The sequence below is a fragment of the Hippocampus guttulatus genome, chromosome 12, assembly GCF_054856545.1.
Source record: "Hippocampus guttulatus isolate MCC_2025c chromosome 12, RoL_Hgut_1.0, whole genome shotgun sequence".
Lineage (NCBI taxonomy): Eukaryota > Metazoa > Chordata > Actinopteri > Syngnathiformes > Syngnathidae > Hippocampus > Hippocampus guttulatus.
Window position 1 is genome coordinate 6,916,579 of NC_141272.1, and position 27,346 is coordinate 6,943,924.

General features: G+C 44.4%; 1 protein-coding gene across 1 annotated transcript; it reads right to left on the reverse strand.

Moving 5' to 3' along the window:
* Window positions 1-286: 286 nt before the first annotated feature.
* On the reverse strand, window positions 287-27,312 carry clpb (ClpB family mitochondrial disaggregase). The gene is made up of 16 exons (XM_086126125.1): window positions 26,651-27,312; window positions 25,974-26,025; window positions 23,428-23,514; window positions 15,417-15,520; window positions 13,841-13,969; window positions 11,126-11,223; window positions 10,210-10,324; window positions 5,371-5,448; window positions 4,585-4,640; window positions 4,195-4,239; window positions 3,331-3,492; window positions 3,055-3,211; window positions 2,527-2,600; window positions 2,334-2,453; window positions 1,786-1,890; window positions 287-1,710 (listed from the first exon to the last, which is right to left on the reverse strand). The coding sequence occupies exons 1-16, from the start codon at window positions 27,105-27,107 to the stop codon at window positions 1,513-1,515; spliced, it is 2,037 nt and encodes a 678-aa protein (XP_085982251.1). The 5' UTR covers window positions 27,108-27,312; the 3' UTR covers window positions 287-1,512.
* Between the last annotated feature and the right edge of the window lie 34 nt (window positions 27,313-27,346).

A 27,346-nucleotide genomic window follows, 5' to 3' on the forward strand; every position in this document is an offset into this window, starting at 1 on the left:
GGGTCTCGTCAGTCAATGAATCTCTTCCCCCCCCCTTCCCCCCCTGCATGCTAATTCTTCCCTACACAGAAAACGACATTCCCGCTGAGTGTATGCAACATTCTCTCCACACCAGAATTCCAAAGAAATTCTCCTGTCATGTCATCTCACAAGGTGGACAAGCGTTATTGTCGTTCGACTCCCACCCACCCGCACGCATCCATCAGGAGATGTCAATAAGGACACACACACACACACACACACACACACACACACACACACACACAGACAACAAAAACAGGAAGAATTTGCTTTTTGTTGTGCTGACTTTTATTTCCAGGGTGGAGGCTGGTGCGCATGCACACCCACGAACGGGACAAATGTGGCTCCATCACGTGACTCGATCAAACAGTCACGATGCATCCATTTGTGTGAATATTCTACTCTCATGTCGACGTAACTCCTGGCAATTAGCATGCATCATCTGCATATCACCTTATATAATAAGAACGTCATCGGATTTCATTCGAGTGGACGTTTGTGGAAGTGAACAACAGGCGGCTAAACCATCTTTTTCGTTGAGAAAAACAATCCTCCACAGCAGATCACTCTTCATCCTCTAATTGTAATAATAATCCTTCAGTAGTTTTTTTTTTTTAACAACCGCAGCTCTGCCTGCAAATCAACACCCATTTGTGACAGACGGAATCTTGTCAATATCTTACAAACATTTTAATCATCACTGTGGTCTAACAGCTGCTAATGTGTCATCTGATGCGTCACACGAATGAGATGTTGGTGATGAATGAAGCATTACTAAACAACTTGGACAACTGGGCTCTAAAACGATCGGAGGTTCCTCCTCTAATTTGCGAGTACAGTGGTACCTTGACTTATGAGTTCAAGTTGTTCCCTGACCAAGCTCGTAATTCAGTTTAGTCGAATATCAAATCAATATTCCTCATTGAAATGACATTAATCTGTTTGAACCTCCCTCCACATTTGCATTTGTTTTTAGTAAATAAAAATAGCACCATATTGTTTAAAAACGTAACATATAACGTGGCCTGAAGAAATCATCTCGTTTTTACAAAGTGTACTTATTGTACATCGTCTAGTTTTAAAGCCTAGGGAGTGACGCCATACGATGGCGGCCGTATGGCCAGTTAAGAGTTCATTGTGAGCATCAAGGCGCCCAGCCTTTATTAGTTGGTGTTTGAGTCTCCTGACCAATAAATGGCTAAAAATGCCAACCACTGTCGCTCTCCTTGCCCATGTGCAAGGGGCATCATCACAAAAAAAGCTGGCCGCTCACACCCACCAACCAGTTTATTTTAAAGTGGAACGATTCGATAGGATTCCGATTCAATATGGTTTGGCTCAGTCTGAGAGGATGTGGCGTAGACAAAAGGCAGAAAAGCCTGACCTCCTAAATTGAAGCACTTGTACGTCAAGGTACGACTGTACATGTGTAACGAAACAAGAGGCGGTGACGTGAGATACTTTTATGACTACAAGACCTTCACAACCGTTTTAATGTTCAGGACTGAGCGGAGGGCGGATGTCGAGCATCCTGGCCGAGCTGTCCTCCCCGACCACCTCCAGGCGCAGGCTGGAGGCGCTCTGCTCCTCGCGGCCGTCCGACTGGACGCAGAGGCGCAGCGTGCAGCCTTTGGGCAGCAGTTCCTGCTCGTAGGCCGCCGCCAGCTGGTTCACCACACGCCGCTCCACCTAACACACACACACACACATACAGATAAGATCATTCTGGTACCTATCAACACATATTATCCATATCTCGCGCACCTCGTGCTTTATGGAGCGTGCTCCGTAATGCACGTTGTAACCGCACGCCAACAGGTCCAGGACGGGCCGATCCCACTGAAGGGTGATGTCATGGCGTTGCTTGGCCTAAGGACGGCGCACACAAAAGGAAAGAAAGGTCAGCTGGCGCGCAAACGTGGAAGGAAAGACATTCTGACAGGAATGACTAATGCAGACGCAAAAGATAAGACATCCAGCGGCATTTTTGCCAGCTCTAATCGACACTTCCCTAATGGGTTTTTATCCAATGCTAATCAACAGTAATGATCGGTGCTGCTCATTTATCGACACGTCTTAACCACCTCACTCGGCGAGGACGATGTACACAACCCAGAACACCTCATTTCGACGCAAACAAATCGTACAATGATGCCCATTTGAACAATGTCATGTTATGATAAAAACAGAAGGTCTTGTATAAGCTCTTCCTCCTTGACAAAGAAATGTTCATTTTTGATCGGCACTGTGTGAGACTTCTTCATTTAACAATGTGTTCGTCGCCAACTGACTTGACTTGCTGCTCCACGTACCTTCTTAGCCCAGAAGCTGAGCTCCTTGCCGACCAGTTGGAGCAGCTCCGATTGACAGAATGGCAGGAAGTAGACAATTTCATTGATCCGACCGAGAAACTCGTCTCTCCGGAAATGAGCCTAAGCAGGCACGCAGGAATTAAGTTGAAGGCTGATATCGAAGTAGCCTTTTCAGGTCAAAGTGCAAAGTTACCTTGAGGATTGGTCGAATGACAGACTCCTTAAAATGTCTGGAAATTGTGATGTCATCACCTTTCTGGACATCCTCTGAGGAAATCCACAACAGAAATACACACACTGACCAGTCACAACATGATGACCACTTGCACAAATGAGGTGCGATGCAAAAGCTGCACCCAATGTTCGGTCTTGACAAAGATAATACTACAAAGTGTCATTAATGGCCAATTAATGGGCGTGTGCCTTCAAAGGGCCGTGCCCACGTCTGATTGGATGTCTGGTTCAATCAAACGGCTGAAAGTGCATCAGTGAATGCGACTCTCCTGACAAATCCTTTTTTTTTTCCCAATTAACTTGAGTTTTATCTGGAACTCCAATTTTGGCTTGTAAAAAAAATAACACAAAACCAAAACTCCCAAAATAAAATAAGACAAAAAAACTAAGTGACAGCTTATCACCGGAAATTCCTAAAATGGGGCACTTGAAAGTTGAAGTACCAGTGTCCCACATGTTGTGACAACCCCAAATGAGATATTCTCACCAAGATTATCTGCCAGCTTCCTGCGGGTGACCTCCTCCGCCTCCTGCCGCAGCTGCAGGCCATGCTGGGCAATTTCATCACTCGCAACGTTGGACGTCATGATGAAGATTGCGTCTTTACACTCGATGGTCTTGCCCTTGCCGTCCGTAAGACGACCCTGGGGGGGGGGGGGGGGGGCACCACAAGTGGCCTTTAACAACTCCAATAACATGACGGTGTGTGTGTGTGTGTATGTGTGTGTGTGTGCGTGTGTGTGGTTCTACTTGCGCAACAAACCTCATCGAAGAGCTGCAGCATGATGGTGAGGACGTCGGGGTGAGCCTTATCCACTTCGTCAAACAGGACGACGGCGTTAGGACACGCCCTCAGCAGCTTGGTCAGCTGACCTCCTTCCTCGTGTCCAACGTATCCTGGTGGTGAGCCAATGAACTTGGCTACCTGTGGGCAGACATACAGGACAAGGACTTGTTGGCCAATGAACAGCAGCCATTGATTCTTTTTCTATATCCTATCCTGTTCAGGGTCACGGGTGAGCCGGCGCTTCTGCTGCCTTAGAGCATACAGGCTGGGTACAACTTGGACTGGTCGCCAAACAACCGTTCACTTGTCTTCATGTCATGAAATACAAAGGATTACGCAAACCTAAATTAAGGTGAGGATAATCGAATGCACATGTGTGTGAGGCCAGATTCCATCTACTTCCTGAAAAGATGCAGGTTAGAAAGATTAGAATTCATCACGGCTCGAAAGAAGCGGTTCGTATTGCAATTTGTGAGACAAAATTGACATTTTGCGACCCATGTAAACAAACACATTGAAAAAGCAAAACAGCAACTTTTTACTTTGGTTATTGTGTATTCACTATTTTTCTTCCTTCTATGTCAGACCCGCCAATATTGTACAAGGAAAATAAACGGCTATGCTCATATAAACGAATGTGAGCGCAGCCGCACTCTGTAGGACGATGAAATGAAATAATCTTAAAGCAGCTGACCTTAACCTGAATCCCATGCGAAAAAAAAAATGCTCTCGGGTGAATTTTTTTTAAGGGAACCCATGCAAGTCTTTGGACAAAATCTGCCTGTAAATATACGGTCTCGTATTTATACATTGAACCAGAAGAGTGTAAAAGCAACATACCTCGTGTTTTTCCTGGAATTCGGACATATCCATCCGGATGAAACCCTGTGATGGCACAATGGTTCACAAAGAGAGAACAAGTTGCTTGGTGCACTGAGGGGAGCATATTCCGTAGCTCTTGGTCAACTGCAACTACATAACATCTGTCATGGAAAGCAAGCCACTTCATTCTTCCATGGCGAGAAACCTTTCGATGCTAATTTTTCAAAGATTGACTTCGAACTACAGTATATGCGCATGCACCGGCCACACATTACATTTGCACCACATAATGATCTCAAATGCAAGAGCTGCCAACAATCCTATCGTGACATCAGACTGATAGCTGTACCGAATATTTTGGTTACCTTGCCGGAGGTGTGCGAGTGCGTTGTGTAGGTGTGACTTCACCTTTTTGACATCTTTGTGCATGTAGCGTGCCACTTGTTTGGCCAACTCGGTCTTTCCTGCAACACGCAACAGAGAGAGTCCACTTCATTGGTCAAGAACCCACATCTAATAACTTTGCAGTATTTTATACCCCCCGCCCCCCGAAAAAAAAAAAACAGACATTTTCGGGAAACCTAAAAAAAGAAAAAAAACATGCTGCACAGAAGGGTGATCTATCTTTAAGTGCTGGGCTAAATATCAGTGGTGACCTCTAAGAGAGATTTCAATCATCTCGAGGAGGTCACTTCATGATTGTCTGCAAAATATTCAGCATATAAAAATGCTCATATTAGATATTGATGTCTTGTGTTTGGTATGCAGATGCGCGCATGTGTGTGTCTTGTCGCCGTGTTTAATATTGATGACTCTCGGTCACTGTCGCCAAAGGCAACAGAGAATTATGAACAGTGTGGGTCCTCATCTATCTCTCTGGCCTGCCATTTCACCATCTCAAACTTTTCTGGCAATCGCCCTGTTCTATAATGTCATCCGCTGTCATTCTTCCATTCACGCTGCAACACCCCTTCTTCCCTGACAAGGTAATATTGGAATAGCAACTGTCAGCCTTACAGGAGACTGATAGATTGACAATTGGCACATGCGTGTACATTTTCTGAACATTTCACAGTGTCTTTGACAGTCTGTTATCCGTGCTGGGCGGACAAAGACTCTTCAGTCTTTTGCCATCGCCTCATGAGAACAAACGAGCAGAGGAAGTGTTGGGGTGTAATCAGAGAAGTGATTTACCAATTCCCGATGAGCCCAGGAAGAGGAACACAAGCGGGTGCTCTTCATCGTACCAGCCATTCTCCTTCCTTCTGATGGCTGCGAGAGGGAGAGAGAGAGTGACAAAAAGAGATAGAGAGACAGTGAGTGAGAAGACAGAGAGTGAGAGAGGGAGACAGACAGAGTGAAAAGATAGAGAGAGAGAGAGTGAGAAGACAGAGTGAGAAGGGCGAGAGAGAGTGAGAGAGAGACAGACAGAGTGAAAAGATAGAGTGAGAGAGAGGGATTGAGTGAGAGAATGAGACAGACAGAGAGTGAGGGGAGAGAGAGAGAGAAAAGGCAGATAATATCAGAAAAAATCCCATTGGTTGACTTTTCTACCCATTTGGCTTGAGTTGACCCAACGGCGGCTGCCATCCCAGAAACTTTGCTATAGGGGTGCGAAGAGCGCAGGGATGAGGAACGGGTCAGATGCATTTTGGTACAAGACCAGAGCGAGACAGAAAGAAGACGAGAAAAGCGAGTGAGCGAGCAAGACGAGAGACCTCCAGAAAGCTACCCACAATGCCTCTCCTTCCCCCCCACACAGTCAGCGGGGCCATTAGCCAGCAGTAATTGCGTTAGCCTCCCTGGCGCGGCCATGGCAAAATCAGTTTAGCATGGATCGCAGCCTCACACACACACACACACACGCACGCACGCTCACTTAAAGAGGAGTGCCTACCCAACCCTGCCATCACCCCAGCAACCACACTCGCACGTACACAAAGGCAGGATGATGAGCCTCACAGCGGCCAAGTCAAGAGTGAATCTGCTGTGGTTTCCCACTCAAGAATTTAGGCGACGTGCACATGGCAGGTCTTGATGTTTCAGTTTTTTTTGTTTTTTTTTTTTGCTTTAATCAATTTTCTTGTGACTGTTCAGAGACTGACTATCAGACTGCAGTGTGAAAGTACTACAACCCTGAAGTGAAGACAACACACTCTATTTAACCGAGTAAATATAGATGCTACTGAAATCAACACGTAGCAATCATTTTTAATGTTGATACGCAAGTGAAAGCCGGTGAACTCATGAGCAAGCGATGTTTCGAAAAAGACGAACATTTTACACGTAGCGGTTTGTGAAGGTGTGATTGCAATACTCTGTTCAATATCATGCGCGGATGCACACAAGTGGGAATGCGACGTGAGGGACTTGACACATTTCAGGATATCATGGCAGCCTTTTGATGACAACAAGACACATCTCTGGCGCCTCGGATCTCCGACAGATCGATAGATTGTTTATTAGGTCACTCTTTAAAATATTTGATGATAGAATTTGGATTATCACGACATGCGGTTGCAATATATGATCATGAGAAAGTGGCTTAGGTCGCATGCGGTGCACCCTGCTTTTCGGCGACTTTGATGATGAGGTGCCGCATCCATGGTTGAAAATACAATCAATACTTTAACCATCTTTATGGTCGTTCCGGTGTTTCACACTTTTTTTTTTCTTCAAAAGTAAAATTCAGGGCTCAAATAGCTCCGCCAGACGAGGGTGAGGTGAGCAGTTGCTCATTTGCATGAGACGGGGTTGGCACTCTGTGTGATTGGAATCATGACAAGTTTCAAGACTTGATTCACGTGGCATCCATCTACTTGCTGAAAGTGGGGGCCGCTTGCAGTTTCGCCAGTCGCTTCTACCCGCTCTAGACTCAATACATGAGGACCGGCTCTAACCACACCCAATGGGCCTTTTCTTTTTGAGTGTGGAATGTACCGCGCTGTATTTCTCCCGCGCAGAGATGGAGAGGCTACCTACACATATACTAGAGTGAAATCACATTATGAAACACTTCCTGCTCAATTACGAAGCATTCGAGCTGCTGCAGCGAAGTACCGCTGGTGGTGCTTACTTCCTGCACAAGTACTAAAGTAGAGTAGCCAAGAATAACTGCTCGTTGTCAAGAAGTGATACTTGGCAGAGGTGGAAAGATGATGATGATGATGATGGAGGCAAAGATGGAGAGATGCGGAGAGGAACACAGATAATGGGTGGAAAAGGGGAGGGAGGGGGCAGAGAGATAAAGAGGGCTGATGGGAGATAAGCAGACAGAGAACGAGGCCGAGAAACAAACGAGTGTGTCAGAGCCGGCCGCGAAGATGAAACGTGACAAGCTCCCGTCTGCGTTATCAATGGCCGCGCGAATGACGGCGTAACCTTCTGTGCGCGTTTTAGCTGATTGAGAGCGACTTTGCCAGAAGGACGCATTGACATTTCTCAGAGGAGCCTGACAAGAACACAGAAAGAAAGGAGGCACACGACAAATGAGTACTCTCTCGCTCGCTCACGCGCGGGCGGGCGCACGAGCGTGTGTATTGGGCAGGTCTGGTCGTCTCTAACATGATTATAGCGGGATGATTCTCTTCAATAACTCTTAGCCCTGAGAGCTAAACCTGGATCAATTTAACCTGCTTCCTGTGTGTTTGCGCTTGGTGTACGCGTGTCGCTGCAGGCCTGTATGTGTGAGAGAAAGTATTTGGCCATTCACCAAAGTTTTCCTTTGTCAAGACATAAAATGATCGTCGATGCATCACTTTATCCGTCGAGTAAATCATTCGGTTATCGCTACAGCAGCACGTCATGATGTGTGGCTGTTGTTTATTCACTCGGCGTCGACAAATTTAACTGGAGATGCGTGATCGGATCATCCGCAGTTAATCCCGCTGGGTGTCCTCCAGAAGTTAGATGTACCATACATACTGTGGAAATCGGGTTACAATTTCCATTGGCTTGATTGAGGAGGGTTTTATCGATTTATTTTTTTTACATCTCAAATATCACAATTACGGTAATGTTGCATTTTCAAAGAGAGCGAGTCATTTTCAACACTTGAGATTTGTCAATAATTTGTCAAAATAACACAAATGGACTGACCAAGAGGACATATACAGTATATGGGAAAAAAAAGTGACATTTAACAAATTGTGACATGGGGGCGATCTATTTCTTACTCGCGCTGCCATGATTTGATCGTGTGATGAGGAATTGGAGCCAATCATATCCTTTGTACTTTTCAGCTGATCCATATCAGGTATCGTTTCATTCACTTCTTCATTCCGAAAGTGACAAAATATTTCCGAGTTACAAATAGATCACCAGCAGCTTAGTTTTATGTGGCGCAATGTCATGTTTCAGGACGATAAGCGTCCGCACAAGAGCTGGGATTCCACAAAAATAAATCTTTGTTGTTCAGTCAAGCTGCAACCATTTAAGACTCGTTCTACAAAACCTATTTGTACACAGTAGAAAGGCTCTATGTAGGAAAATCATTACTGTAATGAATAAAAAAACAAGAAAATAGCGAAATTTGGCTGGGTGGTGTTTTTTTTTTCTCCCTTCTTGGTGGTATTCGATCATGTACCTGTATCAGCAGACTCAGGTACTCCAAAAAGGCTCTCTCCCTCTTCTTCTTCTTCTGCGTGTGTGTGTGTGTGTGTGTGTGTGTGTGTGTGTGTGTGTGTGTGTGTGTGAGTGTGTGTGTGGTGACTTTAAAACATCTCTGGGATCAATAAACTGTTCCCTTATCAATGTGGCCACGTCTTGTATGGCTTTCAGGACAATTTGCCAGGATAACAGCGACCATTTATCACCTTCCCAAAGAGCCATGACTCACTCTAGCCACACAAAGCAAAACCTGTGATTCCCTGTGACCTGGCCTGTGTTAATTTTATTTTATTATTATTATTATTTTTTTTTACACACTTGAGGTCATGCAGCATTGGTTAGCGACATTAATATTTCCCTCACCAGACCAATTTTGTTGGCCGGTTGATTAAACAGTGACAGTTAGGAAGCTTTTGCTCCGACAAAGCTATTAAACTTGACCGTTTTCAGTTCCACCTTTGGGAGATAAGTTGATTAGCTTGCAAAATCTAAACTGAAACAGTTGCAGCATCATAAAAATAACACATAGCCTCACTTGCGCACACGCGGGCAGACGCACACGGATCAATACCAGGCCTCTCTGGATGCCTGGTGTAATATCAGCTCTTTACTGTCTGCTGTGTTATTGTGCTCTAACTCATCCTCCCTTCCTCTTTGCACTAATCACCGCCTCCGCTGTCAATGTTCCTATTGTCCATAAAAGCGCACGAGGTTGGTGTGGAAAAACTTCAGTGGAAACCAGAGCTCAATCAACACCATCAAATCAAGCTTCAAACACCTTTGGAATGACCTGCAAGAGATCGGCAGCTTGGCCCTCACGGTTAACATCAACTCCCACTGACTCCAAAATTTTGTAGCGCGGTTTCCCAAAAGAGAGCAAACTGCAAGAGCGTTACTTCCTGTAGGCTGATGCAAAGATTCTATAGGTATCATGGAGGCAATGAAGCAAATGTAGGAAAAAGGCAGAAGGGGGGGGGGTGGAGAAGGAATGGGTGTGATGGAGATGGAAGATTGAGGAGAGAAAGCCAAATGGGGGAGGATGGGGGAGTCTGTAGTTTGTCTCCTCTCTCAGTAATCGTGTTAACTGGCGGCTCCGAGCCTGGCCTCCTTCAGCTGTCTCAAACACACACACACACACAAACAGCACCTGTGTACTGCATCTGACAGACAGCACATTCATCACAATTAACCAATTACAGCATCCACCGGTCTGTCTGAACCCGCCTCTTACTTGAGGACCGCGAGGCAGGGGAGAAAAAGAGAAAGGGAACAAAACAAAGAAAACAAAGTGCGCCTAAGAGCAAGTGTTCGTGAAGCACTGAGCTACATGTAACGCTCTAGAACAATAATCGGCTATGAGTCTGTGACTTTTTACACGCGCACACACACGCACACACACACACACACACACACACGTCTAGTCACCTGAAGCCACAGTATTGATGGCGCCTTCCTGTCCGATGATGTGCTCCTTCAGCCTCCTCTCCAGGGGGAACCTCCTTCTCTCCTCCGCCTCCCGGCGAGCCTGCGCCTCCTGGAACTAGATGGAAAAACGGATAGAGTTGAGATTGCGTGCTTATTTCAGCATTTCGGTCTTCACTCTCACGGATGCGCGTGTCGCTTTCCAGCCCGTAGAGTGACGGTTCCTCCTCCATGTTTTCATGCGATTTTAACATCTATGGTCACGCTGGGTGATGGAGATCGGGTATTGGCTACGATGGACTAAATATCAGGCTCTAAATGCGGTGTTACTGTGTCCTGGGTGTGCGTCCACCACAGATGTCAAGGCGATGACGAGCCCAATTGTAACCACAGTGGCGTTGGTGCGGTGAAAATGAACGGCAACATAGAAATGCTCATACTTGTGGCTCGACAAAAGGGAGCAATTTGGGACGGATTGTTACAGTGATGGAGATGCATCTCAATATTAACACACGTTTATATACAGCCGTAGCGCCAGAGCAAAACACTATAAACATTTTAGATCAGGTCACTAATTCATAAATAACAGACTCACGTGGAGAGAAAATATAAAACTGACCAAATTGGACATCGGTGGCTTCCGCGCAACAGTGACAATGGATCACATTTCAACTCTTGGACCAGGTTTTAACCCCAGTTAACCTCTACCAGCTCTCACATCCCCGGTTCTCCATAGTAGCTGCCATTCATGTAAGGACCTCCTGATGAGTGTTTGTGTGTGCCTGTGTGATGCACGTCAATAAAACAGATTAACTGAGCAGGAAACAGACATTTGTACATATTCAAAGCAACGTCGTTCTAATTGCCTGCACATTCTGCCTAGCTGCACTAAATAACATGTGTATGCGTGTGTGTATACCTTGCCCTCCCACTCCTCCAGAAGTGTGCTCACTTCTCCTTCTTTGGCATAGGCGCGTGCCGTGTGTCCTAAACCATTGGTCTGAAGAGGGTTCGCACCTGTATGTGAGCACACATGGAATGCAGGTTGTCAATTTAAAGAAAAGCATCCGCTTTTTCAGCCACCACCTCAGCAGCAGGTTCAGAATGTCGATGAAAAAGTCAACTAAGGGGTCACACAGGCTCAGGGGTCACAGAGGCTAACTGCAGTGAAGCAGGCGGACCATGCAATGACCCAATGGGGGGGTTTCATATCTGCAACGTGTGCCGATGACAAACACCGTCTCCTACATCACAGCAAAGGCTGTGAATACTTTTCTATTTCTTAGTATTATTATTATTTTGGTTTAATTTTTTTTGTTACTTTTGATACATTTTCAATATGCTTTTAAAATCTGTGCTCACGCTGTCATTTTGGGGTGCCATGTGTGAGGCTGTAACAAAATGTGTAAAAAGTTATTATTGTGAATACTTTCCAGATGCACTGCATGTGAAAATTATCTTAATTGTACGATCATGTGGACCAATTAAAAAAAGAAAGTTCAGTTCGAGTTCAACAGGTTCTTTACCACCTTAAGTAGATTGTGCAAAGCTGGATAATTGTGCAACTTTAAAGGCTTTATGAGAATATTATTTTTAATACTTTCATGACAAAAAGTATATACCGACAAATGGACACGGGACATCACTAGGCATCAGATGAGTAAGCAACACTCAAACATTCTCAATGCGTGCGATCAATACAGATGGAGCGTGTTCCTGCTTTGTCCGAGCAGCCACCACAGAGACTAATAATGACATCGATAAACCCCTAAAAATTGTGACCTGCTCATGAGGATATTGATTCTAACAATAATATACCGGCACGCCCCGCTGAAAAACATGAAGGGAGGAAAGCAATAAGGTGGGTGCGCAGGCACACCAAAAGGCACACGTGCGTGCGCGCGCACGCGCACAACATAATAAATAGCATCATTTAGGGCTTTAATATCAGGCCAACCCTCTGGGCCATAGCACTTTATAACTGGATCAACACTAACGACACACACAACCACACCATGGCTGACCCCCCCCCCCCCCCCACACACACACAGAGGATCCCTTCATTAGGAGTGCTTTAGTTATGCCTATTAGGGGTGCCCTCCCCTCTCCTATTTCCTCCGCCTTCTCTTTCACAGCAGCTGGCCAGAGAGAGCTCCTGCTGGTCTTTGTGTGCGCATGTGTGTGTGTGTCCGTTCTTGTTTCTGCATTGTGTGCGTCTCTGAGCGTGTGTGCCCGTTCTGGCCTACCACCACACATACAGAGATGTCCATAACGGAGTGCCCCCCTGGCCGGAGGCCTGATGTGGGGCCTGGGGGAAAAACTGCAGGTAGGGAGAGGGACTTGTGGTGTGCGGAGGGACCCGAGGGTGAAGCCAGGAGACTGTGATGGATGGAGATGTGAGTGCAGGGCTAACTAAGGCCAAAAGAGCAAACCCAAGGCAACTACGGTAGGATGGTCTCCACATTAACACAGGGGAAATAACAATGTATGGGACAAAGTGTCCATACATGGCACACACATCAAAATGTCCTGAAGCTGTGGCTTCATAAGTTGTTTTGTGTGTGTGTGTGTGTGTGTGTGTGTGTGTGTGTGTGTGTGTGTGTGTGTGTGTGTGTGTGATATACTGTAAAGATGGAAATGATAAAAGTCTACAAACATGTACAGTATATCATGTATTCAGAAACAACTCTCTGAATTCACTTAACAAGGTCTTTTAAAAAACTCAAAATGGAAAGTGTGGCATTTGTGACCACAACGATGTCCAAATGGTTATTGGTCATGATAGTGGCGCCAACCGAGCAATGATGGGACCCAACAGGAAACAGTAATACTCAGCCTTAATCCAATTGTGGTCCAAAACAAATGTCTCGGCTTTGAGGAAGTTCTTACCTTTTTTTAATTCAAAAATGCATCTATGGGTATGCATCTGATTGAGTTATACAGGGTGATTTGTTTAAGTGTGCTCACAGGACCAAGGGGTGAGATGGGGCAGGCGGCTTTGAACACACCATCCATCATGAATATAAACAAGACATTAATACTTGCTGTGCGGTGTAGGGATTGTGTAGCGATGCAATTTGACCCCCCCCCCCAAAAAAAGTGTTAAAGTCAGTAAAAGGCAAACGGTATAAACCACAAATGCCGACGAGAATAAATAAATGCTCATGAATACACGAGCGTTTAAATCAATGAAAAAGCGGGTTGGATGCACAAAGACATTTTACTCCTGCACACACAAAAGACACACTTCCTGTGAGTGTGGTGTTACCCCAAGGGCATGTTCTGTGCGGAGGTCACAGTTCAACTAGGCCTGGCTTGTTTAAGAGCTGCTCGCCTGGAAATTGAGGGGGAGATTCTGCCTCCGGGGTCTTCGAATGTACGTGTGTGTGTGTGTGACAACGACAGGTGCGAGTGTAGCGGGGCTGAGAAAAGACACAGTATGAGCAAGTGATCAATTTCAAATGCGCTTTGTAATACTCTGGAATCACTCACACACACACAACTATTATGCATAACAAACGAGACATCAAAATAATACCGCTGCGACAATCAAGTGAGAGCGCAGCAAGCCTCGCAAGTAGGAGTTGAGCCAATTTATGGTTACTTCTTATTGACAGTTGACAGTGTGACATACCGAATTCGAGCAGCGTGCGGACACTGCACGGGTCATCAGCTAGTGTGGCGTAGTGAAGTGCTGAACAGCCACGGAAACCGGCCCGGCTGCTGAGTCTGGTGCTGAACTCATCCTCTCTGGACACCAGCACTACAGGAAGGGGACGAGAGTTGAACGTTACCACACTGAAAAAAAATGATGTGTTGAATTTACTCAATTGTATTGTGTTAAGATTTTATACACAATAGACTCATCTGGATTTAGCTGTATAGATTATTTTTTAAAAAATGTATCTGGATCCGGATGATTTTATTTAATGAAAGCGCTTGGCGAAGTAAAATTGGGTACATTCAAGTGTAGAAAATGTTTGAATTTGAGAGACTTTCACAAGCAAGTCCTGAGGTCAAGAATGGCAGAAACAGATACATGATTACAAATAAAGGAAGACTGTAGCAGACTTTGACAGCTGGAGCCTTTCAATCTTTAATAACTCTCTCCAACTTGAAAAGTCATCGATTCGCGCTCGCAGATAAATCTCCGCAGGGCGTGGTAATGACAACAGCGTTGGTAAGTGCAAAAGTGACTTTCCCCTTTCTTGCTTTGGAACAGTTGTCCAAAATGATCCCAAGAAGGAGAGTTGTGTTTTGCTGTGCTCGTCTCTACCAACAGATACATATTGTTTTCTTATTACTTCTATTTTCCATAAGAGCACTCATCTTTGCCACTCCATCATCCTGCTTTATTTTTTCCACCTCCTTCCTCTCCTTCTTGGCATCCATCAATTCCTTTCATCACTTGCTCCCCCCCCACCCCCCACCCCGGCACCCACACCCCTCCATCCCAATAACTTTGTCTCATCCATTTCCTGGCATCCTCGCCCTCAACATTTCACCCATCTCCCATCTCCCTCCCTCTATCACTGCATCTTCTCCTTCATCTTTAACTTTGCTCTATCCATTGCTGCTCCCCACCGTCTTCCTTTCCTCCTCCTGTCCTTCATCAGTCTTCCACTTCCTGCATCCCTCTCAACAACAGCTCCTCTCTGCAGTGTCAGTGTGTGTGTGTGTGTGTGTGTGTGTGTGTGTGCAAGAGCAAGAAAGGGAGAGGAAAAAAAATAGAGAGAGAGAGAGAGAGAGAGGGAGGGGCAGGGCAGGATAATCATAGCTAACCCAATAAAGCGTCGCACAGGCCCCCCTAGCCCATCCATCAGTGTGCATCTGGGAAACGCTTCCCCACGCTGTGCTGGCCCCGCGTGGACTCAAACCTGACAGCCATATAAATGTCTGCAATATACATATCCCATATAAATATGTCTGCAGAAATCCAACACAGGTTGGGGAGGGGACTAAGCGCCCGTCAGTGCCACCCTGCCTGTGTATGTGTGACTGTATGTGCAGCTTGAGAGGAAAACAATATAACACGTGCATTACTTAGTGGAGACCATATGCAATGAATAATACGCCGGAAATAAAATGTGCATATATGCTAATCTTTATGCAAACCCTAATGGTGCATACGTCTTATTTGTACACTTGCGAGTCATATATATGTAATATCACAGCCACAGATAACAAATGCACACATGTTTTTTTTTTACCTTCCAGTGAATGGATGCCTCTCTCCCTTGAGGTGTCATAAACATTGTTGAAGTGATCTCCAGCATTTGGGTCAGCACCGGCTTCAAGCAGAACCTGCACCACCCTGGGAAACAGCAAAAAGTATGAAATAAACAAATGATTGCTAACAAATGATTATGTTTATAAAAAGACTGTCATTGAAATATTTGAAATGGCCATTGTTCTGCCCACAGTAAAAGTTTCGGGCCATTTCATTAATAGTAATTCTGTTTAGAATATTCATTTAGGTATCGCGGTGCATTGTGGGTAGCGGACGCCATGTTTCACAGACGAGTCATTACAGAAAGCCTGACCGTGGTCGTTGCAACTGGTCCTCCTGAGTTATATTCCTTTCGTTTTACCTTCGAAAGCAATGGCTGTAAGTCTGCTCGTGTTTATCATTCTTTAGAAATGTGTTTCGGAGATTGTTTTCCCTCAATTGTTGTTATTGGAAACTCTCTAGCTCAGAGTACTGCTAACGACGTAGCGACGATGCTAAATCGGTGCTAACAAGCTAATTAGCATGCGAAGGTGCTGCGAAAACGCATTGTTTATCGTTGTTTGTCACATTTTGAGCTGCATTTATGTCCCTTGTTAAACACTTGACGATTTGTGTACACAATATTAATGCATGTTTTAAATCTGTTCATTTCAGTTTCACTCTACAATTCATTGAGCTGATGTCACAGTTGTTCACTGTACGCCATCAAGAAGACCGTAATAAAGGAGCAAGACGCTCAGTTTCCTGGCTCATGAATAAATGAGTTTGGCTTGCTGTTGACCTGCGTTAACATACTCATAGTATCTAACACATAGCGATAACAGTACAGCCATGTCTGAATTTAATCGAGTTTGAGAGAGAGACTTTGGCCCAAATCTGGCAGAACTTTGAGATAGACCCTATGGCCCCAAAGTGGAAGTCATTACAGGTGAACCTACTTGAGTCCAGTGTGTTATAGACTTGGTTTAATAGACTCAAAATCCACCTCCATGTAGAAATGAGTTCTTACAGTGCATTACAAGCAATGCTATGCATGATTTTATTCTTTCAATATCATGCGGAGAAGAGAACATGCCAAGCATTGCGAATGATGTAAAAAGAACAAAAAAATAAAATTAAAAACATGACCGACAATTGCGTTCACTTTACTGCAGTGGGGAGAACAAGTATTTGATACGCTGCTGATTTTTGAAGTTTTATCTGTACCTGCTTTGTAAGTATTTACTGTATTTTCATCATTTCAGTGATGCTAATTTCTTTTAACATTGTCGCTTTAAAGAATATCTCTTATTTCTGATCGGCGTATCACAGATGTTTGGATATTTCAAAGAAATACTCCATCACCTGTGAGGATCATTGAAACCGGTTTCACACCACGGTTGATGAGCACTGAGATGATGGTACAAATTCTCTCATGGCATTCAGTTCGATATACACAGACATAATTGTTGTGATTTAAGACGCCGTAATATTTGGAGAAAAAAAATTATCATTAAGTTTTCATAATCCCACCCATGTTGTGCTAATGATGCGGATCGAGCGAGTGGACCATGCACATGCATATGGAAAAAGGCCTGCAACACTCATTCAAGGCAGACATAAAGACAAGAACGTTGGCCTTGACTCTTTGCTTGCTTCACCTCTTGTCTGTCTCGTTATGGTGGATACAGCCCAGTGACCACTAGACACAAGTCTGCTAGTCTGCCTCGTCATATGTACATAGGAGTATGTAGTAGGGGGGCAAAGGGTCAGCCCAGTTTCCGGCAACGTATGGGGTGCGGATAGGCCTTGTCCTTCATTGGTGCGTACCGGCTTTTAGATCAAACACACACTACCTTGGCAACGCCATTCACTGTGACGTAACGAACATTCCAGGTACGGTCGCTCCGTCTACACACGCACGTGATGGTGGCATTGACTTTGAGACACAGCCATGACTACGCACAAATACAACCCACAAATAGACGGTCGGCCATTCTAAAGAGAAAGAGGGCGATCAACCTTGCCAGAACGCTGCTGGCCATCATTAAACCTACGAGTGTCTAATGTAGCCTGAGAGGCCTTAATGGATCGTTTTCAGCTAAATGGTTACAGCGAGAGGCCAGAAACGGCTTAAATTGAGCAAAGTGATCATTCACCGCAAAGGCAAGGTGGACCGCAATGTAATGGGGCTGATAGCTGTGCTACAGAAGAGGGCTGTATAGCTCTGACCAGAAAGAGGATTCGTGCCACTCACTATTTGAAGATGTGAGCTGCAACAATTGATTCACCTGTAAGAAGATAAAATCCATATCCAAAGCATAGATATTTGCTTAAACAATAAAAAGTACAATTGGGAAGCAATTTATGAGAACCTAGGAAAAATTCTAAGCACAGCGGTGCCTTGCCATACATTTAATTCATTCCGTGATTCAAGTTCATAGCTCATTTCATGATCAATGTTCCCAATTGAAATGAATTTGCGTGTCTGTGTGTTTCGCTTTCATTCATGTTAGGGGCCGATCCGGCTGTTGCTGCTCATTGTAGCGTGTGTGCATATGCGTGCATCCTCGTGGTACTTTGAACATGTGTGGGAGAGAGCGAAAACACTAAGAACCGGCTGGCTACGTCTTTGTGTCTGACCTTGCTTAGGAGGTCTAAAGGACTATCGGGGGTCCCCTTTTGTTACTGTATCCCTGTGACCGGGCCGGCAAGGGGCGGGGGGCGTGACCCACGTAGGGCTCCGCTTTCACCCTTGCAAGCACTTCTACAAACACGCAGACGATGCAGCCTCAGAGACAGCAACTTATGAGGGCTGGTCACACGAGGCTAGGCAGGCCTGTGCAAAGAAATGAGGTGGCGTGAAAAGGTTTAATAGCATCAGGAAGGTAAACAGGCAAGGATAAAGAATGGAAAGCTGTGGAGGAGGAAAAGGAGGAGCAACGGATGAAAGGATCGACGTGCAGCTAAAAAGATGAAAGGGCGGGGGGGGGATTTCATTATCAGAAGGATGCTGCCAAACCTAACGAGCTTTTGAACAGAGTTTGTGTAGTTTTACTAATTAACTGCTGATCAAGTGACTAACTTTATTTGGGAGAAGTTCCAGCACTACTTTGAGGCCAAACCAAAAGAGATGTTGAGGTTAATTAGGTTGAACAAGGAATTGTTCCAAATTGCTGACACCCAGTTACCATATTAACAGTTCAATGACAAGACAACACAGAAGATTAAGAAAGGAGCCTCTGTGGCCGAAAATGGGACAAAAAGACACAATTACGTAGTTCTCAACTCGAAAAGCAATTACCATTTCTTTCATTTTGCTGCATACCTGATATTCTTGACCGACACACATACACTAACAAAACCACAACACGATGACCTTGGCTGTATTAAATACTCTGCATTGAGGGTACATTTGAAACAACCGTATTTTCCACACTATAAGGCGCACTGGATTATGAGGCGCACCTTCAATGAATGGCCTATTTTGTAATTTTTTTTCATACATCGGGCGCACTGCATTATAAGACGCAATCTACAATGCATCCACTAGATGGAGCTACGCCCAGGGAAACACCAACAGAGCGATCATATGTCAGTAAAACTTAATTAATAAAGCAGCGACACAGTTCACTTAATTAACAGCAAGTTATAACGTTGACTCGTTAACGTTGAACTCTCTTGCCGCTGCTCTATTTCCGTGTTGGAGCCATTTTGGGGTTGAAATATTACCATAATGACCATACACAAGGCGCATCGGATTTTAAGGCGCGCTGTGAGCTTTTAAGAAAATGGAAGGCTTTTAGGTGCGCCTTTTAGTGTGGAAAATAGCGTACTCTTAAAAATGTTTTTATTTCTTGGCAAAATCAGCATGAGACTCTGCCCTTGTTTTCGGTGTTGTGTTTTTAACTAAATTAGGATTATGGATTTGGTTTTATGTGTAATGGTTTCATGGATTTAAGTAATTTGTTTCAACTCTGGTTGTTGTTTTTTTTAAAATGCTCCATAAATAAAGTTGAAAGAGGGGGGGACCAATATTTTGATTGCTTATCTTGGATTTTAAAGATACAAATGCATCAAATTGAACCAAATAAAATCATTCCACTTTAAAATCAGACCGTCCTTGAATCGTATTGCACCCCTGGGTATCGAGACGTTTATCGGAGAGACGCACACCCCAAATGACATTATCATCTTGGATTTACTGGAACTCTTGCATTGAACATCATTATATTGTGCAAGCGGTCAAAATGTTGTGGCTGGCTGGTGAACAAGCACGCTGCTGCTGGAGTTGGTATACTCTAACTTTGGGCTCCTTCGGTGCCAAACAAGCGACCGGGGTCTTTGTTTCCCCTGCCCTGAAGGGAAGACAGGAAGCAGACATTTCCTTCTCACCCGCAACATAATAGACACCTGAGTCGAACTGACCATCCATGTCTCTGACCACCTGGCCCAGACTCTGGACCTCACTTGACCCTGCCTCACCTGCTGCACGCATGAGGTCAACTAGGTGCCACAAGGAGAGACTCATAAGTTGCGAACAAAAACGGCCTGATTTAAAAATATGACAGTCTTGCCACATGGAGACCAATGACCTCCTATTTGGCTTCCGTTACTCGCCAGTCATACACAATACGAAGGAGGAATACAGTCATACACAACCTGCCAAAACTGTGACCTTTCACCTTGAGGCGACCTATACTTAACCAGGCACTAACCGATCACTGCAGCGTCTCACGAAAGTTATTAAAGCATCAATTGGAAATGACAAAAAGTATGGATTCGTTTTATTGTAAGTAGGTACAGTACATCCACTTGTTGGCTCCCACGGCAAAGTCTCTGGACCCATACTTCATTATTTTGTGAATTTCCTTTGGGATCTATTCCATACTTTATCGAATTTTGTTGCGCTCCGACTTGCCGTTTTGTTGCTCCAACTGTGTAGTAATTTCCAGGCTTGTCAGTCATTGTTCAATCGTTGGTAGTCATGCCAGTAAATAATTAACAGCAACAGAGACTGGCGCTGATGTCAAGTAACGGTGTGTGCACTTCATACGCTAACCGCAGTGCAAGCATCCATCCATCCAATTTATACCACTTATCCTGCTCAGGGTCACAAGTGAGCTGGAGCCTGTTCCAGCTGACTTTGGGCGAAAGGCCTGACAAACACAAGGCACACAGACAACCATTCTCGCTCACTTTCACGCCTGTGCTTTTAATAAATTCTGGAATGTGGGCAGAAGCCAGCGTATTCACCTTTTACATTTTCGATTTGGAAACGGCTAAAAGCTACATACCTCAAGATTATGACAAGAGCTTAAACAAACAAAACAATATCACGTGACGTCGCTCCAAATAAATAATCATGATTTGATAGGCACCGTTCTCTGGTGATGATCCAGAGTGATCACTTTCCTTCTATCCAGAACAGAACCAAATTCTTGGCTCGCTTGTTTCATCCTGCCACTGTTCGCTCCCTCCATCGAGCCACTCAGCAGACAGCTCGGGACGATCAACAGGCGTTACACCCGGCTAAGCGCTCATTGTGCACGTGAATACGGCAAAGGAACCATGGAGGTCGAGAAATAGAGATCGAGATGGCTATTGTGTGTTTAAGAGTGCAAACAGTGGGCCGGGCCCTGTGCCTCCCTGATTTAGCCTCACATCAAAGTTAAGTCAAGAAGTCATGCCCACCCACCGAATGTCTGACCTTTCATTCTCACACACACACACACACACACACTGTTCTGTTTGTTGCTTTACTTGCATCTCAACACCCTAAAGCAGATAAGTGTGAATTCCTAGTTTCTGATAACACAACTAATGGGTCTAAAGAATTGACATTTGTGTCCAATGTTAATTCACTTTAGGACTTTGCATCCAGGCAAATACAAACACGATGTGAAGGAGGGCTAGAATCATTTTGTCGCTAGTCCATTTTGACACCTGCTACAGGCAAGACCATGGTCATGAGTAATGTTCCCTGGCTTTTCACTTAACTGCCGCAAATAAAGTTGAGTGTGTGACTGAGTAATAGGCAGTTGGCCTATAAGATATTGTGTAAAAACTCTTCATGGCTTTGCGTGCATTAACACGCACGCTCACGCTGACTGAGACTTGTGGTACGTGTGCGCCATGAGCACAACAGATGCATGAGGGATGTGCGCCAAGCAAAGCTCCGTCTTCCCCGCAGCAGTGACGGCTCACTGGGGGGTTGGAGAACGGGATTAAAAACAGACGAGTGTCATCTCTTGGCTGAGTTATAGCACTCATAACGCACACGGTGACACACATCCACCCCGAGTACGGACATAAACATCGAATTTGTGACCAAAAAAAACCAGTTGACACACCGCATCATTAACATGTCACACAAACTAGCCATCATTCATCACGCGCACCGCTTACATGCTCTAACATGAAAGTAATACGATGCAATTGTCACTTTGAAAATCACGTGTATGCAAAAATAAGTCCCGATGAATATTTAAACACAGTAATAGGAAAGGGAGAAAAGCGGTAATCTAACAAAGAGACAAATATACAGTACAATAAGGGAACTGTGCAGCACCATTTGTTACTCCGCCACATATGAGCTCATCTCATGTTATGCTCACATTTGAATTGCGCATTATGTTTCTCACAAGCAGGTGGGGTCTTCTAAACACAAAATAAAAAATGACCACAGACTCTTGATGGAGGGGAGGGGGGCAGCGGGGTGTGTGTGCTGAAATTGGATTTGGCCTGGTCTTAACCTCGGCCCTTCTCTGTGTTGTGTGTGTTCTGGGGGCCAGCAGGCTAATTTAATTTGTAGGACCAAGAGACGGGGGACCGGGTAAAGACCTTCTGTTACTCTCAAAGTTGCACTTCTGAAGACCTGCTGTAACAACGTAAGCAGGGACATGACACACACAATAAGTCAAGCAGACAGCTGGATGATTCGGAGATGGGACACCAAGACACAAACTTTCCCTGGACCACTTTCTGAAGCTTTCTTTGTTTCACGACCTCTTACGTTTGACTTGAATTTATGAGACTGTTTTCCACAATTAAAAAAAAAAGATATATTTAAAATAGGTATTGACATTGAACTTACATGCTGTAGCCACAAACCAACCTGTGAATGAATACATGTTCACTCCTAAATTATTGTTAGTATCATAAATGAGGGACGGGAGCTGTTTTTTTAATTTAGCTAAGGTTCAGTGTGGGAGAGAAAAAAATATTTGAGCATAAACTACGTGATAAAATAACAAAACTGCATTTGAGACAGACAATGCTGCACAGACATGAATCTCAAACGTTTTATGTCTCTGAGGCCAATACATTTCAGAATGTTTTTTTTTCTGAGGGGTTGACAGGGGTTAAACTTGCACAAAAAGTCGGCCCTTTTGTCTTCCATCATGTATGATCATATCAGCATATCAATTAGACCGCGTTTGCTTTTTCTTTGGACATATTTTTTTGGGACCATTATCTATCATCTCAAGAAACCTTGGGGTGTTTTATTGTAGCATTTTACAGTGGTTAACCTACATCGTGACAAGTACAAGTCATAAACATGTCAAAGAAGTGAAATGTGTGAAAGGCGATGCCTTCGTCATTGTAGTTCAGATTGAGTGATGATTGATTTTACATCCAAATTTGATATACTACAGCGGTCTTACAACTTACATACCATGACATATTACGTACTCGTGACCTATGACCATTGAATGTTACTTTAAAAATGTCAGTATAGCTAATTTACGTTTTATTCGTTTTGATTTTGATAGTTTGGCCGTAAGTAATTTTGATCATTTCTGATGGGAAAATCTGTTCCCGATGAATCGACCTTAGATAAGTATTAATACAAGTTTGAAACAATTTTGATCTGCGACATTTGGATCCACCAGCACCCTATTTGGGGCTCCAAAGGTTGATCTGTCATTCAGTCACGTACATCAGCTATGATCATTTCCTGTCATTTTTGTGGCTGGCAATACTATTGAGTCAAATATACAAATACACACCTGTGCTGACGGTTAATGGCAGCCACCATAAGGGAGGTCCAACCAAGACGGTGTCGATGATTTGGGTCCACCCCTTCCTGCAACAGTCTGGTGGGAGATGAACCAGAAAGATGAGTTAACTATGCTTTTTTTTTTTTTTAATAAATCTTATTTCGACAAAACTTACATACACTGCAGTCAATGTGTGCAGTGGACCAGCACATTCTGTTTCTATCTACAACCCCACAACCAAAAAGTGTGTGTCACCCAGGTGTGTGTTAACTTCTGTGCCTGAGGGTCTGCCATCAAATACTTTGCGATGTCGTACTAAATGAGGGAGAGCGCGCGTGCGTGTGTATCCATCTGTTGTCTGTAACGCCTGTACAGGCAGACAGTGTTTTTGTTTACAGTAAACATGAATGGCCTCTGTCTAATCTGCACTCCATTCGCTGGGTCTGCTTCCTCACCTTGGCAGTTCTTGTGCAGGAACAAATGAGTGACTATTATGTTCTGCTTTGCGGTGGAAGGCTGTCACCCTACATCACACCGCCTTGATTTGTTTTTCTCAGGACGTTATGCTTGAAAAGTTTAGAAATCAAAACCTTCACCACAGCACTACAGGTCTTCAAAACTATGTCAGCACCACAGCGTTTTCTTCCATTTTTAGTTCCTAAAATGGCTGTGACTTTAGTCCATATAGTGGTCGTCTGAGCGGACACGCCCTGGCCCCTGACATTCTTCGACAAACCGCAAAGCACTTAACACATCTGTCTGCTTGCACTCTCACCTAAACCATCTGTCACATGTGCACAGGTAACCCAAGCTTGCAAATAGACATGCTTGGATAAACACACAGACACACTGCAACTTCAAGTGCTGAATTTTGCCAGTGTATCAACACGACATAATATGTATTGTACTCCTATTTGGCCATTTAGAAGTGATCTTACAAATGTTCCATTTTCTTGACTAGGCATTTATTGTGACACACTATAATGTAAACTTTACATTACTTAAAATGTGTGATGTAATTATACCAGCCCGACAGATGGGCACAATAACGCTCGAGTCCTGTTCATTTTGGCTGGCTAATTGTGAGAGTGCAAGACACAACAGGAGAGAAAGTTATTATGCGGTAGATCAATGGAAAATTTTAGTAATAACGTTTGAGGCAGCTAATAAGCTTTCATTTAAGGCGCTCTGTTTGTTATAATAGTACCTCATGCAATTGCCCGTGGCCTCAAGCAAATGGCTTCAATAGTTTCACACAATTGTTATGACATGCAATTTATTAATATATCCAAATTGGACGTACACTATATGTGCAAAATAAATACACAATACCTGCATTAGGCTTGACCAATTTTTGTATAACTTTATAGACATTATACAAGTTCTTCCAAATCAGCATTTATTTTCTATATTAGCGATTTACGCATTAGACACATTTTTACAAATGGCAAGATTTTCACTGGGTTTTATTTTGCAGTAAATGAGCGGAGTAAGGCGGCCCAGTAGACCAGTGGTTAGCGCGTCAACCTCGGGTCAACCTCACAGTGCAATTCCAGCTCCGGCCTCCCTGTGTAGAGTTTGCGTGGGTTTTCTCCGGGTACTCCGGTTTCCTCCCACATTCCAAAAACATGCATGGCAGGCTGATTGAACACTCTAAATTGTCCCTAGGTGCGAGTTTGAACGTGGATGGTGGTTCGTCTCTGTGTGCCCTGCGATTGGCTGGCAACTAGTTCAAGGTGTCATCCGCCTCCTGCCCGAAGACGGCTGGGCTAGGCTCCAGAACCCCCCGCGACCCGTGTGACGATGGATGGATGGATGAAGTAAATTTCAGTATTAGCTCTTGAATATACATATATAGCTATATGTATATATAACTATAGCACAATGACTTCACGAGCAGCAATCATTATCTGTACGACTGAAAATAAATATGGTCATGAAAAGTGGCTTAAGGAGACCCCCCAAAATGCAAAAACCCACTGATGTACTCCAACATCTACAACCCTTTCCTGCCATCTACTGGTTTACAGGTGGGACTGCATCAACATATGACCTAGCCGGCAGTCTTTATATTTATTTTTATTTATTTGAAAGGAACAATGCATTCTGATGAACACTGGTACAATACCTGTGTAAATGTGCTGAAGTTAGCATACAGTTAATTTACATTTGTAGTAGCATGAAACAGACAAGACACATTTAGTCAAACGTTGAAAATGCCTAAGTGCAAATAGGAAAGTGCTTGGAATATTGTTGAAGTGCTTCAGTTTTTCATAATTGTTGAGAAATAAGAAAATGAGGATTCAATTTTTCAAGAAAGTCTGAATACTCTGTGCTACCTCTCATAGGTCAGTCTTGGTACTATGACGAACTCTAGTTTCAGGAGATTACTTGGCACAAAACATAATATGAGTATGGTGTGCTGTATTGGTCATCTGGAGTGCACCACAGCTCACACTGAGCAAAATTTTCCTCATCATGTGTGGGTCCCTCGCATTTCAAAAATATCTTAAGATGTAAAATTTGTGTGCATGTGCGGTCAACAAGTTCATTACCTGGCCACATCTTGGGGGCTATTGGTCCTTGCTGCCTCCAAAAGGGCATCACCTTGTGAAATGAAATAGGAAGAGCATACAAAAATGCTGAGATAAGCAACGTGGGAGTTTGACAAAAATACTACCGTATAAAGCTGGTTGAATATCCATTCCAAACTGTAAACATCAGCAAATGTTTTTTCTGTACATATTATGGCTGGATAATATGGCCTAAAATGAAATCTTGTTTTGGGGAATTAAAGCCATGGTAGTTCCGGGTGTCAGAAAAGCTGATTTGTACTGAAACATTGACAAACATTTGTTGCATTTGGGGTTGTGTCTGGCGCACACACACCGAAAGTTATTTTTCATCTTCCTTTGAAGAAATCTACATGGTTCCAGGGGAACCTGTGAACGAGGATGATGAATCGACTGGATGTCATAAAAAGATTTCCGCCTAGAGGTGGAGTTGCCACTTCTTAATGGACATACATGGAAACAAATTTCTATCATGTGGTTTGTGGAAGGCATTTTCTCACATCTTTCTGCCTTGGTCAAATGACAGAAGAGATTGTTTGCTTATGGTGCCGGCGATTGCTCCTCTCTTGCCATCCCGTAGTATGTGTGCCATCACGTTGCTACAAAATGATTTGAACACATTTATTGTTTAATCAGGGCACATTTTAAGTCTGAGTTACCTTTGTCATCACTGTCTTTCTTCAGGCAGAAGGCCACGGCAGCGGCAGATAGGAGACCAGCCGAGGCCACTCTCAAGGGGCTGCCGCCTGCACCGGTATCCCCATCCTCACCTCCAGCTCCCTGACCACCATCCTCCCAGGACATGTTGTTGTTGCGCCCTCCGTTGGCCAGCGCGGCCCAAGAGCTGCGGCGGTTCTCCAGACTTGACAGCCATCTAGGGGCGAGGTGGTGGTACTGCACCAACTGGTGAACGCTGTCAGCGGTGTCATCAGCCAAAATCCCTCGTCTTGACACCCGGGAGGTGGACACTATGGGGTTCCGATTGTTATCCGCCGGTGGCTCTCTTATTATGGTCTGACAGGCATGGGTGGCTGAACTAGTTTGGAGAACGCGCCTGCACGGTGACAGGCTCCGCGACCTTGGTGCAAACAACCTAGTGGGAATAGACGATAACATGGCGAATAACTCACCCGCAAAAGGATCTGGGAAGAAAACTTAGCGTGTGCCAGTAGCAACGAGTAAATCACGAGAAGGCGATGTCGTGTAAGTCCAATGGTGACGCCGGAGTGCCTTTTTTGTGTTGCTATTTACAATAGCCACACGCATTCAAACGTTTCCCTCATTCTAGCATGGACGGTGCTCGAATGCGCGGTGCAGTCTGGGAAATGTAGTCTCGTTGAAAGTTTTGCTTGGCG